General features: G+C 32.1%; 1 protein-coding gene across 3 annotated transcripts in view; it reads left to right on the top strand.

The window, feature by feature from the left end:
* Window positions 1–21,682, top strand: part of MS3_00010298 (uncharacterized protein) — a gene marked incomplete at its 3' end in the record, with an annotated part of 193,824 nt that overhangs the window by 164,359 nt on the left and 7,783 nt on the right. For all 3 annotated transcript variants that reach the window (XM_051218657.1, XM_051218656.1, XM_051218658.1), the window contains 11 exons: window positions 1,273–1,351; window positions 4,720–4,923; window positions 6,894–7,032; window positions 8,386–8,762; window positions 10,830–10,985; window positions 12,096–12,219; window positions 14,035–14,198; window positions 15,799–16,079; window positions 16,516–16,887; window positions 17,099–17,227; window positions 20,364–20,534. In XM_051218657.1, the coding sequence (XP_051070355.1) occupies window positions 1,273–1,351; window positions 4,720–4,923; window positions 6,894–7,032; window positions 8,386–8,762; window positions 10,830–10,985; window positions 12,096–12,219; window positions 14,035–14,198; window positions 15,799–16,079; window positions 16,516–16,887; window positions 17,099–17,227; window positions 20,364–20,534 (2,196 nt within the window). The remainder of the gene's footprint in view (window positions 1–1,272; window positions 1,352–4,719; window positions 4,924–6,893; window positions 7,033–8,385; window positions 8,763–10,829; window positions 10,986–12,095; window positions 12,220–14,034; window positions 14,199–15,798; window positions 16,080–16,515; window positions 16,888–17,098; window positions 17,228–20,363; window positions 20,535–21,682) is intronic.

Here is a 21,682-nt window from a genome sequence, read left to right on the forward strand (position 1 = left end):
AGTTTGTTCAGAAAATCTAACAGAGGCCTTTCATACAATTCTTCCTATATACATGTTACCGCAGGTACATGTAAATTCATTGACCCGTATGAGGTGACATCAGAAGGGTATATAAACATCAATGTTAGCAATGTTTATTCATACACTTTATATTCTATTCCTCTCATGAATATGATTTCGGTTGCATTTTGAACAACCTTACGAACTAAAGAACGCTAAACATTTTTTTAAGAATTCTAGTCATAATTATAATTCTAGGTTGTATGCAGCTGGTGAAAAACCGTTCACCAGAATATATACATATTATTCTACAAACCTTGTTTTTGCTCTGTTTAAATTTAACAAAAGGTCTTGTTGTATGAAATATTTGTGTTCATACTGATAATATTACTTATTGATTAGGTGTAATTTTTAGTCAAATAGGGATATTTACAGATACGTTTATCGATTCGATAGTGTAACGAATTCGCTATCACTTATCATATACATGGGTACATATTTTGGTATTTCTTTGGACATTTTAACTGGATAGTCAGTCCCTAAACTGTTTAGTATTACTAATTTTCATTAAGAACATATAATAAACAATGAATCATCAAAAGGCAAGATGTGTTATCTTTTACCTAGTAGTTGAAAACTCCTCAGTACTTTACACAAACGATTAGCTAATAAATGCTTCTTTATGCCCATCATCTTTCTCAATTAGATGTCAGTTCATAGTGAAAACCAGTTCGACATTTGTGTTTTGCTTATCGGTTAACTGTAACATCTGTGTACTAGTCCGAAAACAAAAACCAACCAAAGTAATCTACTCTACATCATAAAGAAGGGAAAATGGCGTAAATTTTATAGCCATTTATTATAGTAGCACATTGCCATAGGTTAGGCTAACATAACCCTACTTTTTTGATCTCCATGATTTTAAATACTCATCAATTTTTTTATTTCCTGAAAAAGTTTCCATGTTCCTATTGTTTACATTCAGGATTATATTTAATCAGCTTCTATTCACATGTGGTCTTCTTAAGCGGATTATATGCCGTAAAACTTAACGCCATTTCGTCTTGTAATTGATGATAGAAATCTCGAGAAACAAATTTCATGATATCACTCGCTTCCCTAGTAAATAATGAATTTAAAATTGCAACCAGTTTTAATTTTTGATTCCCTAACTTTGAAACAAAATCTGGTGCATAATTTCTAGAAATAATCGTTGACTACTTACTTGTAATGTGTTTATTATTGTATCACTTTGTTTTATTTATGATTTAGAAAATCCAACACCGACTAAAATAACTTTGAGATGGACAAATATTGAAAAGCATTATTTTGTATTGAGACGACTTGAAAGGTAAATGATGAGTATTATTTCATGAGCAACTATTCTTATATCTTGCTTTTAGCTTGATTTAATTATTGTCCAAGTATATCAAACAGTTGTTACAAAAAGGATTATGGAAAAAATCTGCGCAGGATGTACGCTTACCAATACAAATTAACTAGAGTTCATAAGTTTGACAGCTAAAAGATTCAAACTCTTAGATATAACTGCATAAATACTGAACACATTGGCTATTATCTTTACCCAGTACCCTGGTGGATGATCCACGGAACTTTGAAAAAATAACCGCCCAGTTCATTTCTCACTTTGAATATAATCGTGGAGACGTTAACTAGTCCAAAACAAGACGAAATAGGTATTTTTGTTCTTACTGCTAGCTAAAATCCAGTCGTTATCTGTACACTCATTCCAACCACAAATGTCAGCAGTAGTTTAAATATTGAGGAGAGGTGATCTTATTAACTCTATTGTAATATCAACAAATCTATTATCATTTGTAAGTATTATGTTGTGCAGATTGTTGAGTCTCAATAAAATCATGAACCGATCCATGGTAGACAACTATTTAAAACCTAGAAGCACTGAGTGGCCATGTCGTTCTATTATGCGTTTGTGCGCGAGTCCTGTGTCCGGTTTCCGCATGTAGAGTCGTGGATGAGCACTGCTGCGGAGTCGCATCATAGAACGAAACGGTCGTTCGGTGCTTCAAAGTTTCCAGTGGCGATCTAACATTGATCGGTTCATGATTTCAATAAAATTTATTATCAGGCTGAACATTCAAGTATAAGCTCTCATGTACACCAAAGATCAAGTTTAACAAACATTCATGATAGTAATGGTATCATTGTACTATAAATTTAACAAAGGTCTTCTAGCCTTCTAGATTGTTCACGCAGCTGTATACATTTTCAAGAACAACTAAGATAAAATCAGCAATTAAAAGAATCCCTATTGTTAATATTCAAAACTTAATTTGATCAGCCTCTGATGACATGCTTTTTTTCTGAATAATATCGTCCAAATCTTAAATAGTAGCAACCAGTAGAAACTAAGACTCGCTTTCATCTTTGACACGATTTGTCAGTAGCAGCTACCTTAATCTAAGAATTGCGGTATACACTCAGACGATATTAGAGTCTCTGTCATTCCGAAGTTTATCATAATACATAGTTTCTTAACTTAAGCGTTTACAACTATGTAACTGATTCTTTCATTTTCAGTTGCAGAATTTTGTTTGGCAACAAGTGAAATAAAGCTACTTAAAATCAGACGTTTTCTAACGGAACTTTATTGGTAAAAATAAATAATTCAAAATTATTCATATTTATCTTCACCGTTATCTAGAAGCAACTCCACCTGTAGCTCTTTTTGGGCTACTGTCGGTCCCAAGCCCCAGCAAAGAAAGAGTGTTAGGCATGGGGTTAGCAACCCCATCCGGTATAAAATAACCTTTCTAAAATACGATAACCAGAATAAACAATTTAAACCACTAAAACTCTGTCCGCTGAGTTAAAGGAAGAATTTCGACGCCTCAGGATGAAAGCCGAGATCCTTCGGAGGTCATGAGGCCGATGCATCTTCTAACAACCAGCGCAACAATTTTTATAGGTACATGAAACGGCCGGACAATGTGGGAGACCTGGACGACCGGTCAAATAGCAACGGAAACGAGGAGATACAACTTGGCGGTTCTCGGAATCAGTGAAACTGATTAGACCCAAGCTGGACAGCCAACTTCGAGATCAACAAATTGGATTCCGTAGGGATCGGTCGTGAGCAGACAAAATCGCGACTCTACGGATCATCTCTGAACAATTAGTTGAGTGGAACTCGCCACTATACATCAACTTCCATGTCTATGAGAAAACATTTGACAGTGTGGATAGAACATTATTAAAACTTCTTCGACACTATGGAGTACTTTAAAAGATCTTCAACATCATCCGGAATTCATACGACGGGCTACAACGCAAAGTCGCGCATGGAGGGAAGCTGACAGACTCAGGCAGACAAGGCTACCTATTCTCCTCCTTTTTCTTTCTTCTGATGTTTGACCAGATTACGAAGACCTCGACACCTGAGGGTAAGCACGGAATACAATGGACAGCTTGACTGCGACTAAACAATTTGGACTTCGCAAACGACCTGGCCCTACTATTCCATACCCAATAACAAATGCAGATGAAGACAACTAGTGTAACAGCAGCTTCTGCATCAGTAAGCCTCAACATAAATACAGGAAAAAGCATGATCCTCAAATGCAACGTGGATAACACCAACACACTCACACTTAGAGAAGAAGCTCTGAAGGATTTGGAAACTTTCATATACCCGGGAAGTATCATCGATGAAGAAGGAGGATCTGATACAAATGTAGAGGTAGGGATTGATAAATCAATGGCAGAACCCCTACAGTTGAAGAACATATGGAACTTAAAACAACTTTTAACCAACATCAAAGTCTAAATCTTTACTACGAACGTCAAGAAAGTTCCGCTATGCGGAGCTGCAACGTGATGAACTATAATAATCATCTTCAAAACAGTACAAATATTTATAAACGGTAGTCTACGCAAGATACTCAATATCCGTTGGCTGGATACCATCAACAGTAGCCTACTGTGGGAGAGGACAAACCAGTTTTTATTCATTTTTTGTATTCCAAGTTTCATGGATCGTATCTTGATATATATTTCCAAAGTAGGAAAAATCACCGGTTCTTAACTTTTCGCTCTATTGAGATCTAGTCAATATTTTTTCTATGATATCATCTTTCATAAAAACTGACTTCAAAAAACAAGAGTATATTGTTTTTATGAGGAGGGGTTTTGTGGAGATTTTATCAATCTCAATAATTGAAATCATGAGTCAATTGAAGCTAGACCACCATGGAAAACCTGGAAGTTGGACATAAACACCGTTGGATAACGGCTCAATGGTCTAATGGTCGAGCGCTCGTGCGCGACATTTATGGGTCCTGGTTTTGAATCTCGCGGGGAGCGGGATCGTGGATGCGCACTGCTGATGAGTATATTATTTTTATTTAAAATTAATTCAAAATTTCCTAGTATGAATTTGTGTCATTTACAGAAGTATAAGTTTGTAAATTCTTTCATGCCGCTTCACTTTTTATCATAACCAGATATACATGATGATTAATAATTAATAACTAGTTACACATTCATATACTTACCTAAGAACTACACTTTATGTATTAAAGTTAGTGATGATACCTTATTGCTCAAACTGAAATACATAATGGTAGATTTAAATTTGTAGTCTGGTGTCTGGAAGTCAAACATCTTAATCAATGATCCATCTATTACGTAATACGTATACATCAAACTATTTTTGTATATTTCTCTTATCTTTTTTAGTGATTCATTTTCAGAAACTCACCTATTAATTGATAAAAAAACAAATCGTGAATATATTGGGAAATTATTTAAATTAAATAATCCAATCAGTCGTATAAATGGTGCACGTGAAATGGAATGTTTAACACGTTTATGTCATAAAAATGTTTTGCAATTAATAGACGCATTTATCAGTGATAATGTTCTTATTTTAGTTTATGAAAAGTAAGTTACCATGGTGATTATTATTATTTTTTTAAATTTTAAATAGACTGAATATTTTGTCTGAAAATGGCTTACTTTTTAAAAAAAAAATAAGATTTGTCGTCTAAGCAGTTGTTTATTAAGAAATGTAATTCTGAATAATCCAAGATTAAGTAATATTGTGATATATGCTACTGATGTTGATAGATTTATAAGTAGTATGTATCATTAATTAAAAGTGAAATACCTGGAGGCAGAAAATTAAGATTAAAGAAAAGAGAACGAGAACAAAGAATGATTGGTGTGGAAATGAAAGGGTAATGAAGTCTGAGACGATTGATTAATATTTGTAAAAGGAATATTCAAGTTTGAGACAATTAATTGACATTTTGAAAATGAAGTGTTTACTGTATAGTTCTTAGACTTTACTAAGAAGTTCTGTAACTTTCAATAAAATCGATTGATTAACCAGGACTTAATGAAACCAAATAAGTAGCATAAAACGAGCTAAAAGCGAGTTGTCTTTGCTGAAATATTTTTTTTACAACCATTGGATGCTATACGTATTGGAGAGTCTTGGAGGAAGTTTGGACAATTTCTTACAACAAAAGGATAACCGGAGAATACAATACAAAGAGACCGTCCAAACTTTTACTATTCTCACAGCTGCAATATTTAAGACTTAGTGATATTATGTTTATTTTTGTACATGGACCTATGTCAACGTGACTAATTTAATGACTACGAAACCCAAAGGCAATGATATCTAGAAAATGAGATGGCTTGAAAATATGAACATTTTGTACCAACCAGATCATTAACTTTTGTCAGGTCCTGGAGTATCGGCAAAGTCCTCTACAATCCTATTTTACTCTGCTATGATACGATATCTCTGTCGACTGAAATGATATATGGTGGCCTCTGATAAAGAAGGAAATTCCTAATAAGTATACCATACTACTGGAGGTACTTCATTTGAAATAAGAGGGTCGTAAAGCATCATCACGTGAGGTGATCCCGAACGGTATCTACCAAGGATTCTACTGTTAACGTTTCAATTTAGATTTTTCATAAAGATATTAATAGAGTTCACTTTGTTTAACTTCGAACAGTGTAAAATTGAATAAGTATAAAGTGGTCATCAGGTTTATACGGTCTTTTAGCAACGATTTTGTTTTGATTGAAAGTCATACGAGCATTCCAAGAAAGTCCACAAATAATTAATACAAGTTTTACATAGGAAAATGTAAGTAAATGTTCTACTGTTGATATGGTTTGAAACATAGTTGAGAAAAGTAAGGTGAAGTAGGTGAACGTGTAGGTCACTGTAATTTTAGATTTGTACTAAGGTTGATAAATATTCATCAAGGAAAACGATACAGCCATGGAAATTTTAATTAATATTCATCAACGTATTTATAAACCTCTCTTAGTTACTAGATGTCACATTGCACTTTAATCAAATTTTCGAAACATACATGTAATAGTTCTAAAAATTAAAATTGGTACTGGATGGTGGGAGACAGGCACAAAGATCTGTGATCATATACTATACATAAATGACCACCTATCTATTCATGATGTGTGCAGACAGGGTTTGATCGAGACAAATATTTAAGAAACAAATAATTGATTAATTTCACATAATACACTGGGACTAGATATAAATATCAATATAAAAAGGGCCTTCGAGGTTACTACATGATAATTTCCTCTTATTTACTTAACAGCACGAAGTTTTCAAACTGATCAAATTTAAATCTTCGACATGAAGTTATTTTCTTCATCTGAAAGTTCTCTACGTACTGATCAGTCTGAAAAAGTATCATTTCATTCGACAAAACAGCGGCAACAACAGAAAAACACTAATAACGAGTTCATTAAGTCTTTAAGAAATTTCATTTTTGAAATTACAATCTATAATATCAACTTTGTAATCATTATTCAAAGATTTCATAAATTATTCATAATAATTTCAATACTTTTTCAAGATTGTCCGGTTCAAATCTACTTGATTCGGTTCTGGCATGTGAAAATTGGTCAGAAATGGGAACAGCAGCTGTTATTCGTTCAATACTGGAAGCATTGGAGCATATTCATAATCAAGGAGTAGTTCATTATGATATTCAAGTAATATTTGTTTATTCAATTAAAATTGTGATTATGTATACATACTGATTGTGAGTTTTGTGGAACCGCTAAACGTTTTCTTTACAGCTGAGTTTCGGAGACCAGCAGTAGAGATAATTTAAGTCTTCTGTAGAGAATAATCTGGTGACCAAAAACCTAATTTGTCATTGATAACTCATGTTTCTTCTGTTTGATCCTTTTCCTTTCCTTTCCAAATAGCTTTTTTTCAGTCCCAACATAATATCCTGCTAATCTACTGAATTGAGGTTAGTATAGTGAACAACTGATGTGCTTGATACTTTTTTAGTTGCTTTCTCAGAAAGATTATGAAAACACGTGAAATAAAAGGCTAAGACTATAGCTTAATTCATTTAAAATCACAGAATCTTCGAACGACACGTCTCTCATACTGCATATAGGTTCTTATGATTCACATGGCTAATTTAAGCTAATATCCCTAAGAAGCTGAAAATTCAACCGATGTTTTATTTGATGCATTAAATGGAAGATGTGGTGGGAGGTGAGTAGAAATACCCTCCCCATTTTGTTTGCATATGTTGTAAGGACAGTACTGTGGCAAAGGCAAAACAAATAGTGCATTTCTACTGCTTTATTGGAAGTGTGGCCTAATTAACCGATACAAAAGTCATTGCATACTAACAAATTAAGCTTCAGGTATTTCAATATATTTAAAATCAAGAAGGTAGGAGAAAGCATTACAACGATAAAATTCCTGCCCGTCTAATCACAAGCCGAGTACTCTTACTTTACAAAATATCCTATAGATCAACTTAGGCAAATAATTGAAGTACGCTGATCAAAGATTTTTGAAATCAACCAAGTATTAAAGTTTACTCATTTCATTTTTCAGTTATTATTCAAACAAATACAATCAGTTAAAATTCAATGGAACACATTAAACAGTATACCAATTTTATTGCTAACCCAAGTCACAAGTGATATAATACTCAGAATAACTTTGTAACTTATGTGTTTATAAGCAACAATTTTTTGAGTTTACTAAACACAACCTGATGCTAGCACTTTATAGTTTTCTTCCCCACCAACCTTCCATCTTCAGTCTGTATTATCTTTAATTTAACTTGACAGTATTGTATTGGTCATATAAATTTAACATATAACTGACCAAATTATCTAAGTTATGCAAATTCGATCAATCAAATAAGAACACTACAAAATTATCAAGTACATAATAAAGTTTGTAACCCCCAAAATAAATTTATTTATCACCAAATTATATTTTAATGATAAAATAATATCTTTTGAACAAATTACAACTAAAGTTCAAATTATCATAAATTAAAACACGATCTAAAATTTCTGCTTTTTTAGCCTGAAAATCTACTTTTTGTAAAGAAAACAATCGACAACTATGATTGTGGAAATTCATCGGACAATCCTGATTTACTACGGGCCCTTGCTTCTCTAGTAACTGATGTAGTGAGTCAAACAGATCGTCATAAAATGAATGTTTTCAGTAATTTGCTCAAAGTTACAGGATTTTCTGCAGCACAAACGTATAATACTAATTCCCAAAATTGTGTAACATGTGTACTTCCATTACGGTACAGGCCGGAATATGTTTCTCCAGAAATTTTATTACTAATACAACAAACTAATGGAACAGTTCCTGGAACTATTCACACTTATTCTGAAAATTTAGGTCCACCTTCAGATATATGGAGTCTCGGAGTATTAACGTATATCCTGTGAGTTTAATAAACAAAACAATCTAATTTAGCACTAAATAATTCAGTGTATAATTTCTAAACAATTAAAAAAGGATTTATTTTTGGATGGTTTTACCATTAAAAAATAAAACTATTTAGAAAAAAAACATATACTGTACACCATTGGATAAATATCCTGTTATAGTTTGTCACTAAATGATACGAGACTTTCAAGCTAGTGATCTAACCTGAAAGTTCCAGGTTCCATGAAGAATGTATAACTAAAACTTCACATAGTATCCTATTCTAGTTACATGAATAGGTTTAAAAAGAGAAGCAAACAATGCTTTCGTTGTTTAATATTATATAATAACTAGGTTTCAGGGATGTAAGTGATTCAACTAGAACCTTATAGCTTAATAGTAACATACTTATAAATTAGGCAGAAGGGAAATCCATATTATGCAAAAAAATTCTAAGTTAAGATGAAACAATTACACTGACCTTGGAGATCGTCAATGACTTCACAAATTATTGCAACTTATAAGTCTGTTGAAGTTAATATTTATTTTAAAATCTTTCGGAGGAATATTTTTGATTGGCAATCTTCCTAGTAATGATAATGTTAATAGTTAAACAAAAACATGAACCTTTCTCTATACTGTCAATCACATTAATTTTTAATTACCACTATACTGCATCATTTGATTAGTTAGTTTGGTTTGAGTTTAAATTTCATGAACTAGTAGTTCTTAACACAAAATCAGCTACTATATTGTTTAAAAAAACATTTGCTACCAACTATGTCAACTACTTATAAGTAGTAACATAACTAATTGAAAAGACTAATGACGCAAGTCATTTTAACTCAGCTTTTAATGATTTAATTTTTTTGTTCAGTAGCAAAACAACTAGTCGCTAAAATGTTGTTTGAATACTTTGACAGTTAGTAAAATGATTTTAAAAAAAACGGGTGAAATGCACTGGACTCAGATCATCGTAGGAAATGTAGAACAACGCTTACTGCTAAAAATGTTTAAAAAACTAATTCGTCAATGACAGTGGTATTGGTTTCCTCTTTGATCACAGGTTTTGTTTTATATTTATATTAGGCCGATGTATGATAAATGAACGTAAAGTTTTTATTGACATTGGGGGCTCTTATATAAACCCAATGATATTGTATTAACTGGTGGCTAGTTATGATAAATTTAATGTTTGGTCAAAACCTTAGACAGACTACCAGTTCACATATATCCATGTACTTCTAACTGATTATTTCCAAATGCGACAAGATTTAAATTTTGCATTCAACTGTCAGTTACTATCAAAGGTAACACAAAATTCAGAATTCCTGAAAAATTTCACTTATGTATATCAAAATGGGGATGTGAAGATTGTTGAATTTGAGATCACTAGCCGATATAAGTTAAACAACCGTCGAAAACTTGGAAGTGATGGACAGTCGTTTGATTCTAGTACGAGACCCCTTAACAATGTGGATTCACGGCAACGCCGCCTGCATTTGGTCTCGCACGCGAACGCCTAACCTCCAACCACCGAGTCAGGAACCCATGGTATTGAAGTCCAAATTCAATCAGTTCCCGATATTGTGCAACCATCTTTCATTGTCTTCAGTGGGTAAATTCTTCACGCTTAATACAGTTGAGCTCAATTGGTCAAGACATAATACTAGAACGCTGTAAATTTCCCCCCGATGCTGGTCATTACTGAGCACATGGCAATTATATCGTCCCTCCAGGTTTTCAATTGTTTTCTAAACAAGATCGGTTCGTGATCCCAACCATATGTTTTAGAAAGTAAGCTTAAAATTCATTATTCTGTCCAATAGCAATCAAATAATCTATATTCATTTCATGATAAAGAATTACCATATATTATGTTAATAAAAAACACAACTTTAGAAAATACAGTAAAACCACTATTTGATAATAGTATATCCCTTACTTGATGTACCCCAGTATTTATCTAATGAATACAAAATGAAATAAAAACAGCCTTACAACATTTGGTTTAAATTGTATTTTGAATCGTGTTTTCATACAGTGTTCATTGATTTATCCCTGTTATTTCTATTATCTGTAGACTTGCCGGTTGGCCTCCTTTTATTGATTATGAGACAGGTAGTATTCTAACTGACGATATATTACAAGCTATTATTCCATTCGATGTACCAGAAATGGAAAATATTTCAAATGAAGGCAAAGATTTTATTTCACAACTTTTACAAGCTGACCCTACGTAAGTGTTAGTATTGTGTAATTACTTGACATAGAACTGTACAATAAGGATTCATTTTCAAAACATTATTCCCTTGAAATCTTTAGTATGAGTGAGATAATGTGTCCTAAAACAAACATCAGTGTATATCAACGAATTAATGATATGACGCTACTTTCAGATTGTCTTTTGGAAACGTAACAGTAGCTGTATATAGTTACTGTACACATCAATGGAGTACTTTTGCTAGTAATGTATCCTTTAGGCTGAACGAAATTCGGAAGGTCCTTCCCATTCAGTTTGAGACTAATCATTTGGATGTACCTATTTTACTCACTAGCTCAGTAGATAACGCGTTGGGATTTGAAGCGAAGAGCACTGGATTCGAATCACTGAGTGAAGCTTAACACGGATGCAGGTAAATCTAGTTGACCAATTTCAAGAAAAATGCGTCTGGATTTTCATTGCTAGTTACTATCTTTAGTTAAAATACTTGTAATTTGATGTCAATACTAAGGTAACGCGCTTAGCAGGTACATATGCTCATAATTACTTATCAAAATTAAATTCTTAACATCAACGGGAAGACCCAAATATTTACAAACAAATAATATTTCCGAATTAAAAAATCATTCAGACGTGGATTTGATGAAAAAATGAGAAACCAAATCCTGTGTATGTGTTTTAATTAATTGTTTCAGTTTGCCCGTAAGGCAAAACCTCTAATCACTATTCATAGGGATTTGTTCTCCATAACCATCTATCTCAGAAAAACACAAATGAATCGGTTATATTTACTATTATGTGTAGTAATAGTAGTAATATCGAATATATTATACTAGCTAATAAGTTCCCAGATCTAAGCAGTATGTTCTCTTAACAGGACTAAAGATAAAGAACTCAATGCACACACTTGTATGTATTGTATTGAACTTTGAACTACACAGTAAAGTATGAGCAAAACATTTATTACTGTAAGAGAACACTACGGTTTTTGTTTTATGAAGCATAACAAAACAAAGCTTGAATAGAAATCGCTTTATTATAATATCAATGCATTATTAATATGGAAACTCGTTAATTTTAGACTTCAGTATATAAATGATAGATTAATATTTTGAAATCTTTCAGAAAAAGACCTTCAGCTAAAGAATGTTTATCTCATCCATGGATTCAAATATTTTCACATTCTGAAAATAAATCAGAATATATACTAAAAAAATTGAAGAAATATAAAGAGTTCTATAATTCAATAGTAAGTAAATAAATTGTTTTTAGATAGTTATTACCTTGAAGTGAGCAAGAATAAAGAATTAACTCATGATTTCAACTATTCAACTTTCTAAGTTCTTCACAGAACACCTTCTGATAATAATCATTTTCTCATTAGTGACTGACTTCAAGAGACACTCCTGTAGTTCTAGTGAGAAGCCGTTACCAGTGGAGTTCAACAAGGTCTGTTGTGAGATATCAGCTCACTGACGACAACAGTGTACGGTGGCGCAATTTTGTGGATTGGTTGAAGTTAGACATCAAAACCATCGGATGCTGGTTGTCTCAGTGGTCTAGTGGTTAAGCGCTCGCGCGCGAGACTGACAGGTTTTGGGTTCGAATATCGCGGAGGGCGGGATCGTGGATGCACATTGCTGAGGAGTCCCACACTGGGAAGAAACGGCCGTTCAGTTCTTCCAGGTTTTCCATGGTGGTTTAGCTTCGATTGGCTCATGATTTCAACTATTAAAACAAAGAATAGGACAGAATAAAATGAATTCATTTTACTTACCTTTCTTGTTAACTTTCTTGATATTCTATAGAGTATTGTCAACAAGTAATTTAGTGATTTGAATGATTATACAACGAGGGGATTTTCCAGAAGATTCATACATATAAGTTATTTAATGAATTCAGGTTATTCTACTTAATTGTTTGTTCTTGCTATCTACAATTTATGGAATTTTTTTAGCCATCTATTTATATATCCATCTACAAATATGTATTATTAGTTTTTATTTGATATCAGTTAAAGCATTTAGAAACCAAATAGTGTTCAGCTTGTACTTCACTCGAATTTAAAATTATTTAAAAGACGTCCACCGCTTAATATAATCCATAGATGAAAAAACTAACAATATTGAATAATCTCTTTGGAAATAAACAGAGTCTGAGAAGCTTTCTAGTTCACTACAATAAATAACATTGAAAAAATATATAGGTATACATCATATGTTTGTTTATAAATCAAAATGTGATCATACTACCTGTCGGTATTAGATTTAATTGAAATATCAGTCATGTGAAGCGAATTAATTATCTTTAAAAGCATATATTAACTGAAAAGTTAAGTGATTTTACATGCAGTTCTATGAGTCGTTGTTTGAGAGTAATACAAAGATGACTTAATAAATTTCGCTGATAAGCTGACCAATGTCACATTTCAATCCATAACGTTCAGAAATATATGGCTAAAACCACTTAAAGATTATAAAATAGGCTGAGGATTAATAACTTGGTTGATTTCCAATGTTTATTATACAAGCAAATAATGATTCGGGTACTGGTAACTATTATCAGCTGATGGTTTCGATAATATATTATACTTAACGTTATTAAGTAAATTCAATTTTTTCCTAAAAAAAAATCTTAATCTAAATATTTTAATTCCCCGTTGATGTAACTTTAAAATGTCAATAGAGTTTTATCTAACACAGATGTTTACTAATGTAGCATTCAATATACAAAAAAAACAAACTATTCTACCCAAAGAATTCATATTAATTACAATCTTCTTAAATGAATTCTAATTAATTTAGACAATGGATAAGTAAAACTCATAGTTTTTTATGAAGTAAGACATTTCACAACCGGTATATTTTCTAAGTGTACTCAATTACATATTAACATACCAAACAAATGTACTAGAAAGTTTTTGCAATGTATTTAGAAATAAAATCCTGTGATTTTCACTTTACTTTAAATAACATAATATCTACAGCGATCAAGGTGGATAAGTTTATTTTCACATATTTCCTGCACTTTTATTGTATATATTAATCTTTTTTTTATTTTTCAGCAACCAGTTTACATTATCAGTGATGAGAAAAATTATAATTCTGATTTGAAAAATCATTTAGCTTCTATGATAAGGCAGCCAACTCCAAGTGAAGATACAGAAAGTGTACTTTCTTCGCGATCATCATCAATTCTTGGTTTACGAGAAAGTTCCGAGCCATACAGGTAAAACAAATATTGGAAAAGTTTCTCATCAGTTACTAATAAACGACTTGTGAAAATTAATTCGTTTGTTCTCAATGCTATTTTATCGATTTATTAGGATCATTCTTTGGATTTACAATATGTTCATGATGTAACAAAGGAATCTAATAAGATTTATATTTTCTCAGGTGATACAACTGGTAGATACGATAATAGACTGGGCACAATAGACCAACATGTTAGATAGTAGAGTAGATTATTATACCATCACACTAGATCACGTGATACACCAATACACAATTCCGATTAACCATTGAGAACAAGATAATGTAAACCAAAATAACCTTTCATTTACACAGTGTAAAATCCCAAATCCAGTTTGGTGAAATCAGTAGTAGTAAAGAGTTCACAGTTGTATTTTGTGTCTTATACATAAGGGATAGCTAAGTCTCTATCTCCACTCATCAACCAATATCGGATCACTAATCTATGAATTAGTTTACCGTTTACCCACTGATTTTTAAATAATAATGGGCCTTTATCATTTCAACATTTGTGTATATATGCAGACACCTTTGTATATCTATTAACGGTGGTTTCAAGTCTCCAGAATAGGCACTGCTACAAAAGCAATGTTATTATATTACCTTTTTTCAGCTAGCCAATCAGACGATCAAGAACTCAATGTGTATGACTCACAGTCATTTGATATAATTATCATATCAGTAAATGACGAATATAAATACTGGTAAAACTAATTATATGGTTGTCATAAATTAATCTTAGTAGGTGTATCATTAAAATTTCAGGAAGAAACAACTATGCAGTCCTCCCCAGTTTTTAATGATATTCAATGATATCCCGACCAAAGTCAGTCTGTGATGACTGTCATCTGTAAAATGAATAACTCTCTTCAAAACTCTTTTATAGTTCGCATAAAATTAACTGTAATTTGGCTCAAATTATCAGCTTCAGATAAACCATGAAGCGAACATTTATCCTGCATATCATTTTGATTGATCAGATCTCCAATTTCATTCAATTTAGATAAAAGCATACACATTTCAGTTCGAAATACACCAAAACGATCACTAAAGTTTCATTGGCTAGACACTACTACAATTGCTTCTTGAATCCAAACATAATATCAAGAACAATAACTAATCAGACTAATCAAACGTTTTTGTCCACGTATTTCAATATTTGTTATAATTTAAATTCAGAATACGTATTTTTTCCCATCTTGGAGTTGGTAAAACAATCGGAATATGAAACCATGTACTAACAATGTATACATTTAGGAACTCCATACGTCAGACGAGAATGAAGGTTTATTCAGAACATACCATCTAATCTGAGATTCTAACCTTTGAATAAAACAATAATAATTGAAGAGATTTTTTGTAGTCATCCACTTACTCAAAAAGATTAAATACTCCTTCTACAAGAAACGCCAACAAATTTCACTATTATGTTTAACATTCTAAATACTTCACTGAGTAATCACAGTTACAAATGGGGTGAGACATATAAATCCGATAATGACAACGGCTAAATTTATTATATGCTATTTCCTTTAAAAATATTTCCTTTGACTAAATAATTCCTTTTTTTCTGGAAGTGAATCTCAATCACAACTGCTTGATCGATATGAGGCACATGATTTTATTGATGAAAGATTTATAATTCCACCAAACACCAATATTCCTACTGCAGACGACGCGTCGGAAATAATTGAGCAGAAATTCAATTTACAAAGACAAAATACTCTTACAGAAGCTACTTCCTTAGAAGAATCAACTTATACATTAATAAAAGAACAAGAAAAATCATCAGTGAATCCTGATCAAGAAAATCAACCCACTTCAGTAAAACGTAATGAGATTGGAAATAAATTTAGTGGTAGGTCGTCTTTAATAATTTTTGTAAAAAAAACTTGAAATCAAAAAATGAGAAATATTTTAATTACACTGTGTTCATTTCCATGATATGCTACTTGTGTCAGTTTTAAATGAGTGAAACGTTCGCTTGTTGTTTATATTATTGGTAATTTAAACTTACAGCCCTACATTTTCTCAGTGGCATATTTTAACAGATTATTACTTTTTTCTATTAAGTAACCAATTGAAATTGAGAGAAATCAAGAGCTTTTAGGAATAACTGAAAGATTTCTTAGTACGAAATAACTAACCCCTTTGAATTCAAGAAGCAGTCACTTACATACTAATCTGAATACTTGTATTATATTGAATTTCATTCATTTAGATGTGATAAAAACTGTATCAATTTCAATCAACACTGATTTTTAAAAAAACGATTTTTTTTTCTCTTTATTTAGTCCCAGTGTTTGCTAGTCTACTTCGAGATGCATATTTCAGCATCCATACAAGAGAAGTGAGATTTACTTGTCAACTTGCTAGTGCTCCCTACCTTCCAGAGGGTATTAGTGATTATGAAGAAATTATCAGTGAAATATATCCAACCGGCTTGAATTTTAATAAAATCACTAGTTCTTCGGCTGCTGCCGCATGGTACTTAGATGGTTGTTTACTCTCCGATGGCCCAGGTGTTAGTTTAGGTGTAGAACAAGGAGGATGGTTATGGCTTTGTTTAAGTGATCTTCGTCCGGAACAAGATCGCAGTGTTATTGAATGCGTGGTAAGAAATCGTGCTGGAAAATCAAGAACAAAAGCACGACTTTTATTTAGTGGTAAGTTTCAATGGTCTCCATTTTTCGTAATTTGTACTTTAATTTAAATAATCCTATTTTTCATAAGTAATGTATTGTGCATCATGATCCCAATCACTTCATTCAAATATCTAGTCGTTTTGCCATTGCACAAGTTATCCCCAATCTATACTTTGTATTTTTTGTGAGATACATGAAATGTTAGTATCAAACTTATTTTTCTTTATTACAGATATGCCGAAACCCCCTGGTCGACCAGGTCTTATCGATATTCGTCCTACAGAAGCATTGATTAGTTGGCTATCTTCAACATCAGACTCGAATGAAGATCTGATTTATCGCCTTGATATCAAATATTCAGGTAAAAATATCCTTATATAAAAAGATACTATTTTGACTGTGACAGACAATAATTGTGCTTATTTATGTAAAAAGTTACCTTGACCAAATATAAAAACGTATTATATATATATATATATATATATATATATATATATATATATTAATTTTCAGATAACTTTTATTTCAGAAGTTATTTGATTAAAGACAGTCATCAGAAATCTATGAATCTTGGTTTCGAGCTGTTTGGTATTCGTCAACTAAGCATATCCAGCATTTTAAAGGAATAGATGCTCCTCATGAGATTTAAATCTGTACCATCCACTATCACAGACAGAGGCATTATCAATGAAAAATTCATGTCGCAAGTCACCTCCTGTAGGACTGCATACAATGTCGTCACTAAATGACTAGAAGTCACGTTGTAACTTGGTCTATAGAATTCAAGCAGCATTATGGATTGATTAATTATTCGTCATTGATTACAGCGTATTTTTACGGTCGATAACGTTAACAGTTTAAATAAATAAGAGGATAAATATCATGGCTCTACAAGACGTATACATTTTAGTTACATATTAAATTAGTAGTCATATTGCAGTGAACAAGAACACGAATGGGGATAATCGAATGTATTTGACAGGAAATTACAGAACTTGCAAATAAAATATAAGAACCATATATTAAATGCTCAATTTGCAAAATGACCATCAGTTGTCTCAAAATGGCTCAGACATCATTGTTCTTGTGTTGCATTCTGTTTCCATTTTTTACTGTTCGATCCTCTCATCTCTCTGCTGCCAGACATTCTTTCCTGACTAACGTCATATACTAATTATGTCAATATAAGTAGCACATACCACAATATGAATGTTATAGGGTATATGATAGCATTAATAAATTTATAATTATTCTTGAAAACTACAAAGAATCGATCAAGAAATAAGCCATAAAACACTTTAGACAAATACAATCAGCATAAATTCAGAAATTTTATTTGTTAAATAATTTAAGAGAAATGTATGTCAACTTGTTATGTCAATTTAATCGGTTAATTCACCTGATAAGATTCACTAACAAATATTGTAGAAGTAAATTAATTCATTTCACTTCATATACAACTATATACCTCACACATACAACTTTTCAAAGTACGATGTTTTATAAATGTTTATTACGAAATATATACCAAATAATACGCAGTTAATTTAAATATTTATAATTATAATCAATGATAGTTACAGCCTTTATTCTAACTCCAATTGACCTTAATTCATATACATCACTTAGGCTAAGCCTCATCAATTCCCTCAAGATCATAAGTTCATCTTGCTGACGAGTCCCAAATAGTACGAAACATAAGTTCAAGGTTTTCCCTGACGACTACTGTTAAACACCGTCTTACATCATAACCCTAACTTGTACAATGACAATATTGAAAAGCCAACTTTGAAATGTAGCTGAATACATAATATTTCATATATTCACATACACATAAGTGAAAATTGAATAAGTGGGGCTGCTTGGTTTGGTTATACGACATCTTTTTTATGAGCTTACGCATAGTTCAGATAGACAAAGAATAGGGTAAACCATAAATCGAAATACGCATAAATAAAAAGCACTTACATACGTACATTGATAAAAGATCAAAAATTATTAGGAGAATGCAAATGACTGATTAATAACATCCTGTCTGAATTCATAAAATCAGTCAAAAAATAAGAATAAATTTACGCAAGGAGATTCTTATATGATGTCACACAGTAATTGCAATAATAACATTACTAAATTTACCATTCTAATGATAAAATTTAAGTAGATTAATAAATTTGATATCAATCTAAACTCAACGATCCTCACAACCCTATACGGAAAATTTGAAAAAGCATGAAGATTTCAATAGCTTAAGTGTTCGGGTCTTCATTATTTCTTTTAAGTAATGATAAAAATGATAATTATGATAAAACGAACTGTGAATATGTTTATGTAATCATTGAGGTTGAAGGAAACATGTGACCAAGATCAACGAGTAATATTAAGTCACTATGGTTATGTCACGTGAACTGCAAATCTATTTTGGAGCATCCCAGCAAAAGGCTCCTGTAAAATACAACGATCAATACTTCTATTTGTTAAGGATCTGCTACGTACCCCAATCACTGGTGTTTGTTTATACCACTACTAGTTAGTCTACGGACATTAACTGTTAATCTTTTGATACTTGTTCAGAGATCCTCTCACAGTTATTGGTAAGCAAATAAGAAATTCGTGTTATAAGTAGATATCAGTTACACAGGATATTTTAAGAGCTGAATCATCTAACTAGATTTTGGGAAGATATTCAGGCTGCAACTGGCCTCATACGAGACTGAGATGTTTTAAATGATTGATTACTAAGTAGTAATCAATATCGTGTTTGTCCAGTCTTTTAGTGCTGAGCAAACTCAGATGAACAAGTTTTACTGTTGCCACTAGTACAACTGTTCTCAGATTATTTGATGAAAGTCACCAGGTAACTCTGGATCTAGGTTTCGTGCTAGCTGGGAATCGTCAGAAAGTCGTAAGTGGAATATTGAGCGAACCAATGTATTTTATAGAATTGGAACTCACATCATCCACATTCCTAGCTACCACCTTCTAATTAAATCTTAGAGCTAGACACAACTAATCTAATATTCTACTAGTTAAGTTATAAAATATACTTTCCAACTACGTCCCAGAGTTTTCGTAGTGCTTCTATACACTAGCATTTTATAAGACTACTTCCCTAACTACCATGGGTAGAATACTGGATTAAGCTACATATTGAGTTATCTGACTTCCGAGATACTTGTAATGTGGCTACCATACAAATAGTTCTCATCTAAAATATACTTCAAGGTAAAAGTAGAATCATAGAGAAGTAAACTTTTTCTGTTAGATACCTAATAAGCCTACAGATTCCCATCGATAATATCTCAAAAGAACTCTGGTGATTTATAGTTCCAGGTACTTTTACAACTGACATCGACCATGGAAAAAAGCCATAGAAAATAATGAGGGTATTACAACCGAAAAGCGTAAAGTTACTAATTAATGGTCCCGCTTATTCTACACTTTCTTTAAACAATCTGACCAAACAAGTAACTTTTTAATAATTTCTTTTCTGTTATCAGAACGTGATAATGAACCACCTTCATGGCATCGACTTGGGTTCACCGTAGATTGTCGTTATCTTACTAATAATCTTAAACCTGGTGTATATTATCGTGTCCGTGTATCCGCCAGAAATTCATTCGGTTGGGGCAATTACAGCATTGCATCTTCTGATTTCCGTACTCCTATTGGTAAGTTAAGACCTTACTCAATAAAAATGTGCATCAAATCCTTAACGGTAACTTAGACTAACAAATATTAGTATTGTATTGAATTACCAAATTTCATTATTCACCCAGGTTTCATGCCTATCATTTAGTAAAATAATTATATAGCGATTCTTATTGTAGTATTTTGTCCAGTCCGTCTACAATGCACAATCCTAATCGTTTAACAACCAAATGAGGCAGCGAGAAGAGATGAAGACACTATAACAACCTATATTATTATTATAGTGAATATTCCCATTTTGCCGTTTGGTAAATAAAGAAGGAACGAATTGAGCGAAGAAATTTCTTTTCAATTAGTTTTTCATCATGGCTCTACACTAATATATATACGTTTTACAATAATAATATAATACTCATCGAGTAGATACGTTACGTAATAATTACATAATGACATTTAAATTAACATTGATTATTTGGAAGAAAGAGGATTATTAATATTCAAAGTGATCAAAGTGCTACGTTGCGTAATGTAAGAAACAAAGAAGGAACAGAATTTTAACGGATGGTCAATAGGATGGTAGTTACGTAAGAATCAAGAGATGAATGTTGAGAAGTTATTAAGTTCAAAATCAACAGAAACAAAATTACGAAAGTTAAAAAAAAACAAGTGGAAGAAGTATGAAAAATAGTTTTTTTGAAGGAAATCTTAAACTGATGGGACAATTTACTTAATACATTTAATAACGTTCATCCATCAATTAATTTTACATCAGAAGATGAACAGAACGACAGCATATCATTTCTAGATGTCCAACTAAAAAGAAGAGCAGACGGAACTTTAAAAAGAGGGGTACACACGAAGTCTGCAGCAGGACAATACACTCATTTCTATAGTGCAGTTCCAATCAGATACAAAAGGAACTTGATAAAGATCTTGACACATCGGGCTAGAATGATTTGCTCTGAAGACACCATTGAAGAAGAATTGAATAATATTCGGAACCTACTTAGTATGAATGGGTATCCCATGAAATTCATCGACAAACATATGATGGAGAAGAAAACAAGGACAAAGATACCCACCGTCCATAAGAAGGTACTGTTCATAAAACTACAATTCATAAATGACACCATTGAAGAAATCTTGACTCAGAAACTAAGAAGAGCCG

Source organism: Schistosoma haematobium, chromosome ZW, assembly GCF_000699445.3.
Source record: "Schistosoma haematobium chromosome ZW, whole genome shotgun sequence".
NCBI classification, from domain to species: Eukaryota; Metazoa; Platyhelminthes; class Trematoda; order Strigeidida; family Schistosomatidae; genus Schistosoma; species Schistosoma haematobium.